The sequence below is a fragment of the Fusarium vanettenii genome, assembly GCF_000151355.1.
Source record: "Fusarium vanettenii 77-13-4 chromosome 8 genomic scaffold NECHAsca_10_chr8_2_0, whole genome shotgun sequence".
NCBI lineage: Eukaryota > Fungi > Ascomycota > Sordariomycetes > Hypocreales > Nectriaceae > Fusarium > Fusarium vanettenii.
In genome coordinates, this window is record NW_003315874.1 from 1108749 (window position 1) to 1126692 (window position 17944).

The 17944-nt window shown below is 54.4% G+C and overlaps 5 protein-coding genes across 5 annotated transcripts; 2 read left to right on the forward strand and 3 right to left on the reverse strand.

The window, feature by feature from the left end:
* Positions 1–370: 370 nt before the first annotated feature.
* On the forward strand, positions 371–1532 carry NECHADRAFT_95622 (uncharacterized protein; the record flags this gene model as incomplete). Its single annotated transcript, XM_003048771.1, has 4 exons — positions 371–413; positions 480–607; positions 697–1167; positions 1251–1532. 4 exons carry the CDS (start codon positions 371–373, stop codon positions 1530–1532), a joined length of 924 nt encoding a protein of 307 aa, XP_003048817.1.
* A 1173-nt stretch (positions 1533–2705) lies between these two features.
* On the reverse strand, positions 2706–5360 carry NECHADRAFT_95623 (uncharacterized protein; the record flags this gene model as incomplete). Its single annotated transcript, XM_003048959.1, has 5 exons — positions 2706–3511; positions 3564–4302; positions 4357–4516; positions 4571–4770; positions 4830–5360. The coding sequence occupies 5 exons, from the start codon at positions 5358–5360 to the stop codon at positions 2706–2708; spliced, it is 2436 nt and encodes an 811-aa protein (XP_003049005.1).
* Positions 5361–8632: 3272 nt separating this feature from the next.
* On the reverse strand, positions 8633–11941 carry NECHADRAFT_71194 (uncharacterized protein). The gene is made up of 5 exons (XM_003048960.1): positions 10850–11941; positions 10667–10762; positions 9966–10613; positions 9763–9883; positions 8633–9706 (listed from the first exon to the last, which is right to left on the reverse strand). Exons 1-5 carry the CDS (start codon positions 11207–11209, stop codon positions 9507–9509), a joined length of 1425 nt encoding a protein of 474 aa, XP_003049006.1. The 5' UTR covers positions 11210–11941; the 3' UTR covers positions 8633–9506.
* Positions 11942–13243: 1302 nt separating this feature from the next.
* Positions 13244–14470, forward strand: NECHADRAFT_83888 (uncharacterized protein; the record flags this gene model as incomplete). The annotated part of the gene is made up of 3 exons (XM_003048772.1): positions 13244–13303; positions 13376–13519; positions 13553–14470. 3 exons carry the CDS (start codon positions 13244–13246, stop codon positions 14468–14470), a joined length of 1122 nt encoding a protein of 373 aa, XP_003048818.1.
* A 427-nt stretch (positions 14471–14897) lies between these two features.
* Positions 14898–16471, reverse strand: NECHADRAFT_71197 (uncharacterized protein; the record flags this gene model as incomplete). Its single annotated transcript, XM_003048961.1, has 2 exons — positions 14898–16205; positions 16295–16471. 2 exons carry the CDS (start codon positions 16469–16471, stop codon positions 15207–15209), a joined length of 1176 nt encoding a protein of 391 aa, XP_003049007.1. The 3' UTR covers positions 14898–15206.
* Between the last annotated feature and the right edge of the window lie 1473 nt (positions 16472–17944).

Consider the following 17944-nt stretch of genomic DNA (forward strand, 5'->3'; position numbering starts at 1 on the left):
AGACAGAGACTTGCTAGACATGAAATCCGGGGTCTAAAAATTCCACTATCTTATCTTATCACGTCAAGCCCACCATAAAGTACGTACCGCGCCACACGCGCTTAGCGTCTCTCAGCCGCGCGAGTCCACTCGCGGGTCTCCTAAAGTCACACCCCTCTCCCCTGCATCATTCCCAAGCACACAGACTCTCCAATTAGAGACGCGCTTCGCGGTCGCAATCCCAACCAGCGTTTCTTTTCTTCAGGTTCCTCGAGACACCAAGCAACAATCTACAATCAGCCTTCAGAGCGTCCTTCCTTTCTTTTCGCCTGACCTTTCGGGACTATCATATCTATCATCTCACTCCCCCAGCCGGGCCAAATCTGCAACCATGGCCAAGGTCGCCACAGACTTCGAAAAGATCATCCAAGAGGGTAAGCGACAACAAGGCTCTCCCGCAGACCTCAAAAACCATATCTAACCTTGACTTCCCCTCACAGGGCGCGAGCGAAAGAGGAACGAAGCCCTCGCCGACCGCATTTTCTCCAAGAACCGTCGCCAGAGCGCACCCTCGAAACTCAAGGCCGCCCCCGGCCCATCGCTAGCAAGCCGCGTCGGCGTAAAGAAGGTACACACACACTCACCCACCGGCCTCGTCAACGCCCTCCCATTGCCCTCTCGCAAGGATTCATGTTGAACCCCATCTCCGTGTTATAGCAGCGCAACTCGTCTATCGGCATCCGGCCAAACCCCGCCCCTCCGGGCAACGTCAACGGCGAATGGACACATGACCTACACCACTCCATCAACGGAGACGATCGCGGCTCCCTGAGCTCCCGCATCACCGCCCCCGGCGCCGCTGGCAAGAGGGCCGGTCGCCGCGCCGCGCGCCTGTCCGCTGCCCTCGATCGCATGGACACATCGACCGATGGGCCGCAGCAAGTCAACATCATCAAGCCCAAGGGTGCAGCCGGCGCCGCTAGCAGCAGCCCCATGGGTTTGACCATCCGAGGCCTCGCGGGGCCTTTTACAGTCATGGCACAGAACTTTGCGCCTGGCACTACGGCTGCCGACATCGAGAGTGCCATGACTCCTGTGGGTGGCGAGATGGTGAGCTGCCGGATCGTCAAGACGAAACCCATCATGATTGTCGAGATGGCGTTTACCTCGCGCGAAGGCGGCGAACGTGTCATTGAGACCTTCAACGACAAAACCGCAGGTTTCCCCACGTCCAATTCATCTCTTGTCCTTGTCTAACCTCCTTCCTGTAGGCCGACGGTAGAATCATCAAGGTCTACCCCAAGCTCGGTGCCACCCAAGCAACCCCCTCAAACAACGCCCCCAGCAACGCCCCTAGTGGCCCTCGCAGCACCCGCCAGCCCAAGCCCAACAACAACGACAGCATTGTAGATGGATCTATGGGCTTCCCCGACTTGATGGATACGACCAACACCAACGGCAATTCTTCACGCTCCGACCAGCTCTATAGCGACAAGCTTGTTGGTGGAAACCGAAGAGGACGAGGAGGCCAAAGGGGCCGTGGCGGAAGGTGATGATCCTGTCGCCTGACCTCGATTATTTGTTTATTGTCTGTTCACCTTTCAAATCATCCTTGGGAGAAGCCGTTCGGGTATTTTGTAGCATTAGAAAAGCCAGGTCGTCTGCTTGAGGGCAGCCACGCAGGCCACGGTGTGTGATATTGGGGCTAGGCGTTTTTGGAGTCAATCTCTTGTATGCCATGCGCCATCGCAGCGCTCTTCTGGAATCGATGGAAATAGAGACAAGTTACACGTATTCAACGACGCCAAGGTATCAGCTGAAAGAGTCATAGTCCAAGGCAAGACGTGAAGCAGAGGCAAGGGGCAATTCATCATGTTTTATACCGTAACCCATCCTCCCAAGACTCAACCCCAGGAACCTATCCCCCTTCCAGGAAAACGCACCAGTACAACTACACGATTGGGAATCCCGGACCCAAGAATCTCTCCCTCTCCTGCTATGCAAAGCGCACTTTGTCCTCGTACACCAAACCAAAACAAAAATAACAATATCTACAGCCAGGGACCAATCGCTGCAGGCCATCTGAGCGGCCTTCTACCGATCTCGTTAAACCCCTTCAACGTTTCGGCCCTGGGTCAACAAGCCCTTCCTCTCCCCAAGCTATAAACAAGCAACAATCAAGTGTGCCACCACCGGGAGCGTGCCCGGTTGTATAACAGCCGTGTCGAGGCAGGCCTCGCTCGTGTCAAAGCAAAAGAAATCATGCATAAACAAATATCCCCATCCATCTCGCAGGCAACTGCTCGAAGCCATCCGACTCCTATCGAACCGGAAGCCGGGTGTGGTGCTTTCCAGCTCCCCGTGATCCTCGCTTGAGGCATGTTGGAAGCGGCCTCAGCATCGAAATGCCCCACTGGACGGATATTCGAAGCCCCTGACTTCCTTCCCCGAGCCACTGCTGCCGCGTCTTGCTTGTGAGCGTCACGCTGAGGTCAATTCGGCAATGGCTTAGGTCTCGTCTTGTCGGCGCCCCAAGCATCGAGGAGGTGAGAAAGAGGCTCCTAGCTCATTAGAACTACCACAGGGCTTCGCTCAAATACCAACCATGAGCTCTGGCTCGTTTGCCATGCCGTCGTGATCGGACGTCGGGGGTGCAGGTTCGCCTAGCGAGTGGATGCGCTCGAGTCACAGGTTGGCGCGGACATCTGGTCCATCGTTAGGCCAATTCAATGCCAGGTGTTCTGGTTGCCCATAAAACCTTCTTCGAGAGTACGCTCCTCCAGGTTCCGGATAAAGTCCCTGTTTCCTCGACCACCTTGCTGCACCCGGCTCCCCCTTCGTCCGGCCCCTGTTCGAGTGGCATTTTCCGCTGCTGATGCCATGCTCTCTCCAGTTGGTGGGTAGTACGCCGGGCTTGGCTGCAACCGAATTGGTTGACTGGGGTCGAGGTGGCTGGCCACTCGTTGGATGGCAGCAGGAATACCGCTCTGCTGCTGCTCCATAGTCGAAGCACGTGGCCGTTGCTGCCTCATGCCTCCTTGTTGATACATGTTGGGCTGGGGCATTTGCGCATATTGACCCTGAGCCATCTGTTGAGGCTGCTGGGACATGACCATCGGTCCATACTGACCCGACTGCTGACCATATGCTGAGGGCATGTTTCCATGACTGCCTCCAGGAGAATACATGGAGTTGTTTCCATACATCTGCGATTGCGCATGACCAGACTGTGAGTACTGTCCCGAGTTCATCGAGGCGTAAGCTCCTTGGGCTGCCGAAGCGGCTTGTGCCTGCGCCGCTTGCGCACGCTGCTTGCTGAGTGCTTCGGCTTGTTGCTGCTGCTGCGTTCCGGGAGCTGGTGATCGGTTCAGGGAGCTTGACTTGAGGTTCATGGGCGGAACAAAAGGACCAGTAAACTTTTGTTGCGTGATGAAAGGATGAAGCTTCGCTTGCTGCGGTGACCATCGCTCCAGAGGGTTGATAGTGAGGAGACCGCGAACAAAGTCGATGAAAGCGATGCGATTGTTCATTTCTGTACCTGTCAGTAACTGTCGAAGCAGTACCTGCATGCGATGGACACATACCTCGATCAATCTCGCTCTGCTTCATGTTTTTCCGGGGCATGGGGTACGACTTGATGATCTCAGGGAGGGTGTTCGCCTGGAAGTACTTCTTGCTCGGCTGCTCCTTGGTACCGCGCTCGCGGGCGTACTGCTCCATACTCTTGAGGTGATATGTCCGTCGGCCAAACTCGTCTTGCCTCTTCTCAAAGAAATCACCAGCTTGCTTGCCCATCTCGATCATCCAGTTAGGCGGATTGCCGAGCATCTCGACGATTCGCGACACTTGGTTGTACTCGGACGAACCTGGGAACAGTGGGAGTCCCAGGAAAAGCTCCACCACGATACAGCCCAGAGACCACATGTCGATGGCGGAGGAATAAGGAAGGCCGAGCAGGACTTCGGGGGAACGATAGAATCGGGACTGAATATAAGTATACACGGTTTGTCGCTCGTCGCAAGCCGAACCGAAATCGATAATCTTGATGATGGGGCTCTCGAGATTCTTGAGCAAAATGTTTTCGGGCTTCAAATCGCAGTGAATCAGGCGGGCCTTGTTGAGAAGTGCGAGACCATTGAGAAGCTGCTGGGCAAAGACGCGGACCAGAGTGGTGCTGAGTCCTCGGAACTGGTTCTGCTTGATAAGCTCGTACAAGTTGACGCTGAGGAGCTCAAACACCAGGCAAAGATGTTGACGGTGGATAAAGGTATCCTTCAGGCGCAGAAGATGATGGTCGTCGTTCTTGTCGAGCTTTGTGTTGAGCTGATTGCAGGGTTAGTCTTGGTGAACGATGGCCAGTGGGTTCTAATCGCATACCAAATCGAGTACTGAAACCTCCATCATACTCTGGTTGAAGTAGGCTGTGCGGTTCTTGATAACCTTGACAGCCACTACCTCTTGGGTCTTGAGGTTCTGACATTTGACAACCTGACCAAAGGTACCTTGACCCAACACGTCCAAGATGAGGTAACGGTTCCTAGAAAGGTCAATATTAAGCGCCTGATAGTTGGAGTAACGTAGTGCGACATACTTGTGACCCGCCTCCTCCGAACCAAGGATATCGTTGACGTAGAGGATGTAATCGCTGTCCTCGTTGTCGTAGCCATCGTTCTTGACACCTTTACTGGGCTTGGTCAAGACTCTACGAGGATTGCGCGACGATTCGTATTTAAAGCTTGGGTTGCAAATGCGGTACGTAGCAGGCAGATGAACGGTCAGAGCTTGAAGGGGCTGCGCAATCCTGTAAGCATGGAGAGACACGGACGAGCGGGAAACCGCAAAAAACTTACGCTGATGAAGCCGCCTTCGGGATTGGCGCGACGGAACGGAGGCTGCGAATTGACCTTGGGGTGAAGGTCAGACGGAGCCCTCAGCTTCTTAAACTCTGGCACAGGGCCCCTGCTGACGGGCACAGGTCTGCGAGGAGACTTGGGATCGAGGTTAAAGGCGCCATCGATGTTGGCAACAACAGACGAAGGGTAGCCCTCTGGGGGGTTTCCAGACGCGTAAGGGTTGATGGGAGGCAGCTGCTGGCCTGGCTGGTGTGGGCGACCAGTGGGGAAGTAAGGAGGCTGAGAGTAGTCCTGGCGTGTAGGTGACTGTCGCTGCGAGGTCGGGCTGGTATACTGGCTGTTGGAACCCGACTTGGGCGCATACGGCGAGGTGGGGGACAAGGTCTCCATGGGAGAATATCGCTGGGTAGCAGACGCGGGCTCCTGGGGAGATTGAAGGTTGACGGGACGGCCGCCCGAAAGGTGAGACTGGTGATGGGGCCTCATGGGGTACTTGATGCCCGCGTGGGCGTCGTGAGCATCGTGCATGGCAACGTCGCCGTTGCCGTCGCGCATCTGAGAGGGTGCAATGGGGGAGGCGGCCGGGTTACCAGCAGGAGCAGAAGCGGGCGGAGCAGCGCCTGGATGAACGGGAGCGCCGCCGTGGTACTGGTCGTACTTGTATCCGCCAGGAGGAGGAGGCTGGGAGGTGTAGTCTCGGGGCACCTGAGAGTTGCCGTTGTGTCTTCTCGAGGAGTTGGGCGAGCCTGCGGCGGGATATGCCTGCCACTGAGTATCCATGGCGCTGACAGCTGCGGAAGCCGAGTCGAGCAGCTGAGGCGACAGCGTCAAGGTGGTCGCCGGGGTGGTTCGAGGAAGTGGTCGACGACGACGGCGGCGGGGGAGCGGTTGTTGTGATTGTCGTCGCCAGTGGGGATGGGGGAATGCGTGGTTATCGGCTCTGGGTCGATGAAGGTCGGCGTCGAGAAGATCCCGCCGAGGGAATGATGGAGGAAGGAGTGGGAAAAAATGAGAGCAAGAGATGGAGGAGAGGCTGGCTGACCCAGCTAGGTAGTGTAGCTAGCTACCTGGGTAGACAGGATGGATGGTTGGCTGCTGCGGCTGCTGGTTGGGTCGGGGTGTAATGCAGTCGCCAAGTTGGAGTTGGAGTTGGGTTCAGGCTGGTCCCGTCGGTCGCGTAGAGCGTGAGGTGCCCGCTAACTAGTCCACCAGCCCGTCAAGCCAGCGCGCAAGGTCAGGTAGGTAGGTAGAGGCAGGTATGGAGTACCGTAACAGCACAGCACAACACAGCCAGCACGGAACAGAACAGACAGCACACGCGCAGCACGTATGTACGTACGAATTGGAGCTCTGATCCTGTCCTGTCTGGCTCTGGGGGCGGGAGGGGGCGGGATTGGGCAGTCGTCAGTGGAGGCCCAAGGCCCGGGGGTGGGTATGGAAGAGGAGGGAAGCGTGAGAGAGCGTGTGTGTCGGTCAATCAGTGGATGAGGGTGGTCAAGACGAGGATGACGCAGAGGCGGCGAGATGACGAGACGGTGGTGATATGGTACAGTACGATACGCCAAGATAGGCTTTTGGGGATTCTCGATCGATAAAAAAGAGGAAAGGGAGTAAAATGGAAAGGCTAATAAGCGCATGTACTACTCATGGTGAGAGAGCCCGAGACCGAGAGGAGGCGGATGCGGATGCGGATGTGGATGTGAGAATGCGAGGGTGCAAGGTGAGAAGACTGCGGCTACGGCCAACCCGGGGGACACAAGATTTGTCCCTCGCTCAGAGAAAACCTAGGATGAGACAAGACGAGACGAGGAAGGCGGCAAGTGGGCGGACCGAGTAAAAGAAGGACGGCATCCAGCAATGGAGAGAAGGACGACGTCAAGATGGATACCAAGGGCACGGCGGGAAAAGCCACTGATGACTAGGTAGAGGTATTACAGAGGGTATCGTTACTGCCAGTCCAGCCCGTCCAGTGCAGTCCAGTACCAAACAGAGCGCCAAATGACTCTGTGCACACAGCACGCATATACAACCACGATCCAATCTCAAGTGGTTATCAAATGCCGAAGGGACGATACCTAGGTAGGTCTCCATTCTAACACAGACCCTCGAACAAGACGCACGTTGTCTGTCTACTTGGGCGGATAGACATGCTACCCTTACGCAATCGCATGGAACGTGACAACAGACGCAGAAAAAACAAGGCAATCTGGCAGAAATAAATGCCCAAAGACCCTTGATTATCATCCATTCAACCCGCTGTAAGCCCTCGCTCCGTCCTTCGGTCAGGTACCCGGGCTGCTGACAGAGGGCGCTTCGCTTCACGTCGTTGGGCTTGGGCTTGGAGCCCGGACCTCTCTCACACTCTTTCTCTTCTGACTCTTCTGCTTCTGACCTTGGAACCTCGAACCGAGCCAAGCAAAACGATGCATTGGATTGATCCATGCCCAGCCGCCGAAAAGCCGCGCCCCTCACCAAGCCCAGCTCAGCCCTCGGGGGACCGACTCGGGCAAGGTTTCGTTCGTTCGTTCGTCCGCTTCCTTGCTGGAGAAACGATGGGAGATTTGCGGCGGCCACAAGGGGAGGAGGGGGCGGCGGCGGCGGACTAACATGGGTTGGCGGCCAAGAGAGACAGACGATCCCCTTCCATGCGTGCGTCGTCACGAATCAGCGCTCACTGGCGCCTTTTTTTTCTGCAAGCTTGACGCCGTTCGCGATGGGGATGCTTGCGTGGATTGGCATAAACTACACGATGAACAAGAAAGAGTGACAGTAAAACGGTGATTTTGACCGACATCGTGGCAAACCGATCTTCATGATTTCCTCTTCCCCCTCTTTGCTGGCACTGCGTTTTTCTGTCATACCAGCAGCTCCATCGAGTTTGTCCAAAGAAAGAATTGCCTTTGGGTCCATCCGGAAATGCTCTGCCAACGCGGCACGACGTCCAAGCAGGGTTCTTGAGAAATCCAAATACTGGTCCCCCCTGCTCCATCCAGGCAAGCATCTGTACCCGATTGATGCCAGCCAGCCTTACCGAGAACCAACAATGACGTCCTTGTCCCCTGCTTCCTCGAGCAATGTATTCAAAAGAATAAAGACATAGAAGGGGAACGAGGGCAAAAAAAACAAGTTTCACAATCCCAAACGGTCCCCGCAAACCCTCACGGCACCTCACCTCACGCCCAGGCCCTCCCAAGCCCCAGAAGCAGCCCATAAATCGTCCCAACCCCGTTTCATAAGCTCACCATCATCGGCCCAACGTACGTGGCTCTCGTGTCCATGCCATAGCCGCCCTCGCCGATGGACCAAGGTTATTCACCTTTCAGCTGTTCCAAGTACTTCTCTCGCTGCCGGTATTTACAAAACTTCTTCTGCGTCTCTCACTTGCACATGTCACACTCAAAGAGCTCCGAAGCCAAATTTAATCCCTGTTGTAATACAGACTCGTGAGGTATGGAGGTATCAATTGGTGACACGAGACGCAACCCATCTTCAACAACAGCAAGTATCAGATCAGAATGTGACTTCCATTGGATCGCTCCAAGTCGTAGTCGGTCTCTTGCATCATGTGCAGAAGGGAATAGATAGATACCCAGACAGCACTCGCGCTCTCCAGCTGGGCATCCATCTCCCGCCCCATGTGCGTCTGTCTGCCTTGGTGTTCAGTTGTCCATGCATTAATTAAGACCACTTCTTTCATTACAATCCCGAGGCCAGGGCTCAGAATATGACATTGCATTCGCCAAAGAATGCCCCTCGTCATCGTTGTTTCATTAATTCGTCTCTCATTTCATCTTGCGTTGCCTCCTCTCGTAGAACCTCCCCGAGACTCCCTTGTGTCCAGAGCAACATTCTCTGGGCACCTTCTGACTCACTCTTCACCTCCATCCTCTTCTCCCCATCTCTTGGGTAGTCAATTTTACAACGGCATCTTCTTGCTCGCTTCTCCATCATGCCGTGTACCAGGGTAAAAATGAAAATAAAAGGGACAAGGAAAAAATCCGTTAAGAAAATCTCGCCGCTAGATACACAAATAATGATCCATGGAATGGAATTGCCGCCCCCTCGCCAGCCACTGAAATATCAGACGCTCCATTGACAGACAGGACAGATACACAAGATTTGGATGGAACATTCATAACCTCGTCAGATAAGGGAAAAATGAAATGCCAGACTGGTCCCTGACCCAAATGCCGCAAAGCTAAGGTGAAACGTTGATGGTATCCTGGGATTAGCGCTCGTACAGACAGAGAGATTGAGAGAGATTTGAGAAACATGTGGCGCTCCCGACTTTTGTCGACGAAAAGAGAAGAGAAGTAAAAACACGGATCCATGCATACAGTAGATTGTAAGCAAAACAGACAGAGACAGAGACAGAGACACAGAGAGAAAACCATAACCACCTCTTTCCCCCAGAAACAGGGGAGGGACATGACAGAATTCCCCTTCTGTAGGCAAGGCAAGGCAGTAAAACTTGAAAAATGCCAGCAGATAGATATCAACAAGACAAGCTGATGAGAAGAATCCTCAGAAATGTGGAAAGAAAACAGGGGGGTAACAGGCAAAGGGGGGAAATGCCCAGAGTATGGTCATCTCAAATGACAAACACTTGCATCCCTGGTCATCATTTTCGTCCGGCTTTTAGCTTCTCGTCTTGCTTTGGTCTCGTTTTGCCTCCTAGGCCTGGTAACCGCCAAATCCATTGTTGAAGTTTTGTCCGGGGCGAGGCTGCGCCCATTCGGCGTTGGGGGGCTGCTGGCCCCGTCCATAGCCTCCGGCGCTCTGGGGGCCGGCGTATCCCATCGGGGATCCTCCGTATCCTGCCGGCGAACCAGTCTGGGGGCCGCCGTAGTTACCGGGCTGTCCGCCGTACTGGGCTGTTCCATTGCTGTTAGCTCCAAGCTCTGCCTGCTCGCTCACGCTTCACACTCACCACCATACTGGGGGTAAAAGGTAGGCGTACCCGGGTATCCAGGAGCTTGCGCGCTCTGGGGACTGTATGGCTGAGCAGGGTCAAATCCTCCCTGAGCGTTGGGCGTCTTGTCCTTGCCCCACTGCAAACACATGTCAGTCATCTATCTGGTACAATCATGGGTGGCCTCAGGGTGAGGCTTGATGAGGTAGGGCAAATCATACGCTACACTTGAGGGGTCGGCCGTTGACATTGTATCCGTTCATTTGGCAGATCGCCATGGCGGCATTCTCGTGTGTGTCCATCTTAATGAAAGCAAATCCACGGTCGGCCTGGAATCGCGACTCGACGACGAAGCCAAAGTTCTGGAACAGCGGCACAACATCGTTGGGGGTTGTGTAAGGGGTGAGGTTTCCGACGTAGCAGGTGGTCTGCCAGCTGGGGGTTTGGGTCAGGATGACTTCGTAACTAGCGACGCCATGCGCTGGGAATTGGTGGTGTCCGTAGGGAGTGGTAGGGGTCATGCCCATGGCCTGCATGGCCTGCTGCTGAGCCATGGACGGCTGGCCCTTTTGGTTCGCCCAGTTGCATCGGATAGCTCGAGAGCCCAGCCATTCGCCGTCCATGGAGCTCAGGGCCTTCTCGGCGTCAGGTCGGTCCCGGAAGGCGACAAAACCGTAACCTCGAGAACGGCCTGTCTTCATATCCCACATGACACGTGCCTCAGAGACGGAACCAAAAGCAGAGAAGGCCTGGAGAAGGACCTCGTCGTTCACCTCGTTGGACAAATCGCCGACAAAGATGTGGAAGTGGTTGGAAGTATCCTCCTTGTTTGACGTGTTTGACTGATACGCCCAGTTGACTCGAATTTCCTGCGCTACGTGTTAGCTTCGGTCCTCCAACGAGTTTGCCGGTGATGTGTTACCGATTGGTGAACCCGTCGTCCGTTCAGGGTCTGCATAGCACGCTCAGCAGCACCAGGGTCATCGTACTCGACGAATCCATAGTTGTAGCCCCGCGCCTGCAAGGTTCTTGGTTAGCCCGCCTTTTCTTTTTCCATGATGTAGCGCCCAGCTCTGTCGCCGCGGCGCAACGGCTCAGGTCTTACATTCTTGTCAGGGATGATCTTTACGTTCTGGACATGACCCGTAGTCTCAAAGATCTGACGCAACACATCCTCTGTCACGCGCTGGTCCAATCCACCGACATAGAGGGCGCGCTTGTTAGGCTCAGGGGCGGCACGGCGGAAGCCCCCAGCGCTCGTGGGAGACATGATGCCTCCCTGGTCGCCAGACCTGGGCGAAGTGATGGCAGTCGGGATCGGGTTGGTATTCTGAGGGATATGCAGCGGCGGAGGAGGCAGAGCCTGGCTGCCATTCTGGCCGCCTTGAAAGCCCTGGGCACCAGCATTGGGCTCAGGCGGAGGAGGCAGCTGGGCCGTGTTGGAGGGAGTGCCAGCGTCAGCCATTCTCGAGGATGTCGTGGAGGAGAAGTCGGAGGATGCGGACGGTTTGGAGGGGAGGAACAGGAGAGGATGGACGACAGAGATAGGGTGGTAAGGCTACCTATGAGCTGTAGTCGGTCGGTCGAGGTGGAGCGCAGTCGGCGGTCGGTGACAGTATGTACCTTGTAGCGTTTGACAGGACAGGGGTCAACTCAGCGAGGAAGCTAGTGACACGGTGGGCACAGAGGGGTCTGATCTGACGACGGGAGGGAGACGGGAGGCGGGAAGTGGGAGCGGAAACCCAGAAGCTCGGGGAGGAATCCGCAGAGGACCGAGTGTTTGCGATGCGATGCGATAGGCAGCGCAGGGCAAAGAGAAGCTGGAGAGGAGGGGTGCTCGAGAGCTCGGGTTTCTTGAGCGGAAGCCAACGAGACGGACGTTGCCAGTGGTGAGACGTGGGGGAGATTGGTGAGCCGCTCAACGGGCAGCCAAAAGAATCGCGGCGGTACCTTGCGACCTGACGTGACAAATCGGAGCCCAGCAACCGCACGAGAGACAACGACGAGATGATTTGAAGGGACGGCGAGAGATACTCTGAAGTTGTGGTGAGTTGCAGCAACGACGGATGCGCTGTAGAAGACGGACGAGAGAGAAGCGACAAAGCACGAGGAGAGGAAACGAGGAAGAAAGAAAAATCGGACACAGGAGAGGAACCAGACGAAGCCCAAAGGAAAATCGCAAGAGCCGCTCCAACAGACAGATTTCGAATCCTAGTACTGGCGGGAAAGCAAGGGAAGAGAGGGAGGAAGAAGCGCGCGGGCGATGGAGGGGCACGGGCAGATTAACTACCACCACTGAGGCCCAAGTTCGCACAGTCCTCTATACAGTACAGCACCTACTAACAGCCTGGTATCAATCCGTGACCTTTACCGACTATCCACCTCAACTGCCAACCCAACATCCCCTGCAGGTGCCTTGACCAGTGATTGGTTGTCCTGTCATTCTTCATGCTTGATTCGATCACATGGTCAAGGATGTGAAGGGGTGAGAGGAGAGACAACAGGCGTAAACCATGGGGCGGAGAGAAGCGGGCTGGAGTTGACGACGAGGCAGGGCCAAGAGTTAAATATGAGAGTAAATAGGCAGAAGCCATAGGCCATGCCCAAACTCACTATGCAACTTCCATCTCTTACAAACTCCATTCTCCAACATGATCAACTCCAACGGCTTCGCTTCGTCTTCAACCAGCCCACAGCACCAGCGCTAGTCGACTAACATGACTGTATCCAGCAGGAATGGCGTGACAGAGTCTGCCTCGACAACTTCTCCGCCTTAGATATCAACCCTGGTAAGCATATCCCGCGGGAAAATAGATGAGCCCTCTAGTCGTTTGCAGAAGAGCGGTAAGTGATCCTTCAGAGCCGCGTTGAATGGTGGCTAGCGTCAAAAGTCGTCGTTTGCCAACGTTTGCTTGCCTCAACCCGAGGGTAATATCACACTGGTGGATTTTCCTAAATAGTCGGGGATCATACAAATTGTATATCATTTCCAAATTCTAAGCGACATATCAAAAAGACAACGCCGGCTTTATTAGGTAGGTACTATTCATTTCAGAGACCCTTTGTACAGGCAAACGCATGCACAATTATCGCGGCCCCTCCTCTCATGGGTACCATTCCCAACAACCAGGGCGAACTAACCAATTCAAGTATATGCATTATACCATGGTTATCCATGAGATACCTAATATTCTTCTTTTCGTGATGTACTTACCCAAGTCTCTTCCTCACTAACACGCCGATCTCGAAGTGAAACAACTTCCAAGTTCAGACAGTGAATCTTAAGGGCACGTGACTTCGCTCCGTCAAATTGACTTTCTTTGGATGGCCTAAGCTTGGGGGGCGCGTCTTCACCTTTGTGATTTCAACCTCGAAGACAAGCAACCCATCTTGCAACCTCTTAAATCTACGACGTGCTTAAAGAACGGATAATTGGAGGCTTCTCATAAGGCCTATTCCCCTTCTCTTTTCAAATCACCCCGGCTACTTAATCTTGACAATGGCGTCCCAAAAACCCCAGGACCCGCTGGACGTCCTACAGCTCATGGTCAACGACGTTGTAAGGATCTCAAACCCACCTCCGATTTAAGCCTTGTTGTCGAACCGTTCTTTCTGACCACTCATATCTCAGCTTGTTCAAACTGGCAAGGCTCTCCGTGCCTCACGGAAAGATGGTCAAGGCAGCGTGCAACCGCCTCATGGCGCACTCAAGTCTAAACTGCCCGACACCATCCATACCTTTCATTCTGCCCTTAACGAATTAGAATGGGATATCGTGAGTGAGCCCCAAAAGGCCTGACCTTTTCAGACACTCGCACTCACACCCACGAAGATCAACTCCAAGTCCGTCTTGATGCGTGACCTCAAGAGATTACAGGAACAGAGACAACAGAAGCTGCAGAGTCAACTCCCACAGCCTATACCGGTACCTCAGGCCCCTCAGCCTATTGAGCCTCAGTCCAAATCGCCCATGGTCATTGATATTGAGTCATCACCACCCCCTCCCGCTGCCCAACCCATGGCCGATATGACAGGCAATAAGCCTGTCGCCCCCTTTCCTGATATGGGTATGGGACTTCCGGATGTTGGCCAACAGGATGTGACGATGAAGGATGATCCCATGCATCCCAACCCCCTTGGTGAGGCTGCTCACATCAAGACCAGCGCCTCACCTGCTCCAGCTGCAACGGCACCAATGGCCCCGATGCCAAACATGGACCAAAAGCCTCTGGACAACAATACGATGGATCTCACGGGGGACATGCCTCATTCAGAGCTCAACTTTACCAATATGGGCTTCGCTCTAGCTCCAAACAACGAGTCACAGAATCCATCCACCACACAAGAGCCGTCTTTTGACCTCACGACATTTGCTCCTACCGAAGGAAACGATGATATCCTGGGTCTCGACAATCTCTTGCCCACAAACGCCGGTGGCCAGGCGGTTCCTGCACCTCCACCTGGTGACATGACCGTCAAGGCAGAGCCTTCAGTAAATACAGACACCCAAGGGGCTTCGCAAGAGATGAAGCCGGAATCCCTTGACCCAGTGTTCGACGACGACGATATTTTCGGCAGCATTGACTCCGGCGCCGGCCTCGGAGAGCATGGAGTGGCTGATGCCACGTTCGAGGACCTGATGAATGACCATGACGACGACGAGTTCAACTTGATGGAGCACGGCAATTTCGATGCCGAGTTTTTTGGAATTGACAAGATGGAGTAGGCTTCTCTTTAGTCATTTCCAGATGACGGTCAGCGAGTTCAATATTACGGGGAAAATGATACACCTCCCCTCGCGCTTCATTCGCCAACAAGCCAAGACATACACCCCTCCCGGCCAATGCCAAGGCGACTCTGATGAGCGGTTGGAGGCTGGGAGTGACATGCTCGCATGCCCTTACTTCTTGGCTCATGCGGCAACGCCCGCGGCCCTGGACCCAACTGGCGTCGACGATCCATACACGTTCCTGCATGTCTTGCCGTCTTGGTAATCTTGGTGTTTTGTAGTGTTTTACAGTTTATTTCTAGCTTGGGTTTTGTTGTAACCGTCTTGAGATTGCATTATTAGAGAGTCGGCCGGCGTTTGGGATACTGGGATGCTATCTTGGGACTATGAAACATGGTGTGTTCTGGGAATGCTAGAGAACGGTGCTAGGTATGGTGGATATCATTGATAGGTATGTACTATGGATACAAAATGAAGCAGGTCTTGCGTATGGACAGGCGCTATGTGGGAACAAACGAAAAAAAGAAAACTCCTCCAAAAGCATGGGATATCCCTCCTCTTTTTGCCAGTCTCGCTAAACAAACAAAAGGTAGACAAGTAGATCAAGTGGTTCGCTATCAGACAGAAACAAGAAAACGTTGGGCGTCGTAATTCGTCAAGGGTGCTACTGTTTCGTCGAGGCCCGTGGCACATAGGCCTTGTTGTTAATTGTTCATGGTCGGCGGGCCTTTGGTCATGAAGGCACCACTACAACGCGGGCCTCGAGTTCACGGCGCTTGGCGAGTAGGCTCTTGAAGGCGCCGATGCAACGAACGAGGGCATCCTCGTCGTGGGCGCAGAAGCGGTAGCTCTTCTCCTCGGTGATGACCTGCAGGCAATGCCTCTTGTTCTTGCTCAGGGGGTCCATGTCAACAACGTTGACAATCGAGGAAAGCGGTAGGATCCAGCGAGCTGTATACTCAGACTCATCCTTGTAGAGGATAAGGTTACGGGGCCGGAGTACAGCCCACATGTCCTTCCACTGGCGCATTCCACTGCGGTTGCGCAAAAAGTAGAGCCAGCCCTGCCAGATGACACGGTCTGGGTCCTGGTCAATGTTGGACACGCTGGTCTGGCTGGCGGAGCGAATACCCATGCCCGGCTGGCGAATGGGGCCTGGCGGAGGGAGGCTGGTGTGCGACTGAACGGCGAAGCTTTCGAATGAGGTATCTTGAGCGCGGAGACCCTCGGTATCGGAGAGATCGGAGTGGGACGCAAACTCCGCGCCGGACAAACCGGAAGATTCGAGTATAGATGATCTCCTCCTGCCCCCGGAAGTGCCGAACTTGGAGGTTGACGCGGCCAGTGGCTCAGGAGAGCTTGAAAGGAAACGCTCGTTCTCGCCCAGTCGATCCAGCGAACCATTGATAGGAACTGGGTTCATGCCACCCAGGGACTGTCGCGTGACTCTCGGGCTGGACAGAAACATCTCGTCTTCCTCCTCGTCGATGCGCGCATCCTTTCGAATCAAGGCGATCCATTCCTGTGCCTCCTGGGCAGATTGCGCTTGGAAGTGGTAGTTGCGGGACGGCGAAAAGAGCCCAAATACGTTCTGGCGCTTGTGCTTAGGGTCTTTGAGTTCGGCGACGGCAGTAAGATCCGACAGGTAGATTTGGTGTCGCAAACGGTCCTCCTTGTCAGTCTTGTACAGGGAGATGGTGTTAGGTCGTAGCACAAGAAAGACGCTCTTCCACTTCTATAATCAGAGGTTAGACCCAGTCGGACTTGAGTAGCCCGTCAGGAGCGCACGAGAGGTATGCTCGAAACATTGCCAAGGAGAACACTCAGGATAGCACATACCTTGGTCTTTTGGGTGCGCTTCTGCACATAGCCACTCTTCACAACACGATCAAAGTCGAAACAGCCATCGTTGTTGACGGGAGAGAATGCAGCTTCGATGTTGGAATGGCTGCGAGGTCGCGCGGAGAAATCGAACTTGGTGTTGAGTGAGGTCTGCATCTGAATCGCAGGGCGCTCGACGAGTGTTCCGGCCATAGTTGACTATTCGCTTGGAGCTGGATGATTTGAATTCGGGGCTAAGGGTAACGGCGATGCCATGCGCATGAGGCAAGATAGAAACGTCGCAGAGGAAGCACGGTCGAAAGTAATTCCCAAAAATTCGTAGGCCAAGAGATTGAAGCGCTCGAAAAATCGTTATAGTCGTCGGTCGAGAAATCAGCGGTAGATGGCAAGTAAAAAGCTCGGTGAAGGCTGCGACAAGACGGATTGGCCCCTCGGCCGTCGAAGTCGAAGGGATGGGGTTACAAGCAGGGATGGGTTGTAAGCGTTGGGACGGAGGATGGATCCAGGTACGAGAAGAGAAGGTGGTGAAAGACGAAGCGGCGATTCGGGTGGGCGTGGAACGTGATACCGGCGTATGTGGTGAGACGGATGAGATGAGTCTGGATCAAGTGGTTTCGCAGTGTCTAATAGTGGGCGTGGTTTGGTTTGTCGCAGCGTGCGTGGGGGATGTTGTTGTTTATTAGAGTACGAATACGGAGGCACAGCAACAGGAGCTGAGGAAGTAAGGTTTAGGAGAGAGAGAAGTAGGTTGGAGGTGAAGCAAAAAAGGTGGCAAGAAGAGATGAAGGGGATGAATGATTATGCAAGAACTGGAGAGGGTCAAGTGTAGAATGCGGCTTTTACTGAGCAAGGAAAGTCGAGAATGTAACGAAACGGGACGAGACGAGAGAAAGGGGAGGAGAAGGTGTTTTGATCGACATGGAAGCGGAGGTTGTCTTGTCGCAGGATGGTCTCCAGAATGAATGACGGGGCCCCTAAGCACCTGCTAAGCACCTGGAACCTAGCTAAGAAAAAAGCCAAGTCCCAGATCTGCAGGTACTTGTCAGCACGAGCGCCCAGCCAGGGCTATACTTGGCATCGCTGCTAAAATCGGAGCCTGGGCCAAGTATTTACAGTTTGGGGCAGCGTACCCCCAGAGTACCTGTTGGAACCCTCCGTCATGCATTGGCACAGAGTAGGCTTTTCTGCGGCCGGGGCGTTTCGGCGAGGAGGCGCTCGTGTCGAATCACTCTGTGCTTTTTGTCGACAGACACGGATGCGGGCGGACGAGGCGGCGTCAAGGCTACAGACTGTGAATCGGTCATTAAGAAATGAGATCGGGAAAAGCAGGTCACAAGATCAATCTGTCATTAGCTACCTAGCTCCAGGCTACTGAAAGCTCAGTTCTGGGTGCAGATTGCGTCGCCTACGAGGCTTGTCAAGCTCGGACGGGAGCATCGGTACATGAGAACTCTACTCTACTCTAGGCATGAACGTTGAGCCCGTGTTCGTAAGTCCAAGAATGAGGGGTTGAAGCCAGCAGATCTCTCTCCCTACAGCTCCAGGCGGCATTACATCAGGTGGCGCAAGGTCGAGACCCTGACCAAGTTGCGCCCGCCGGGGATCAGTCTGACGTACCTACCGCCAGTT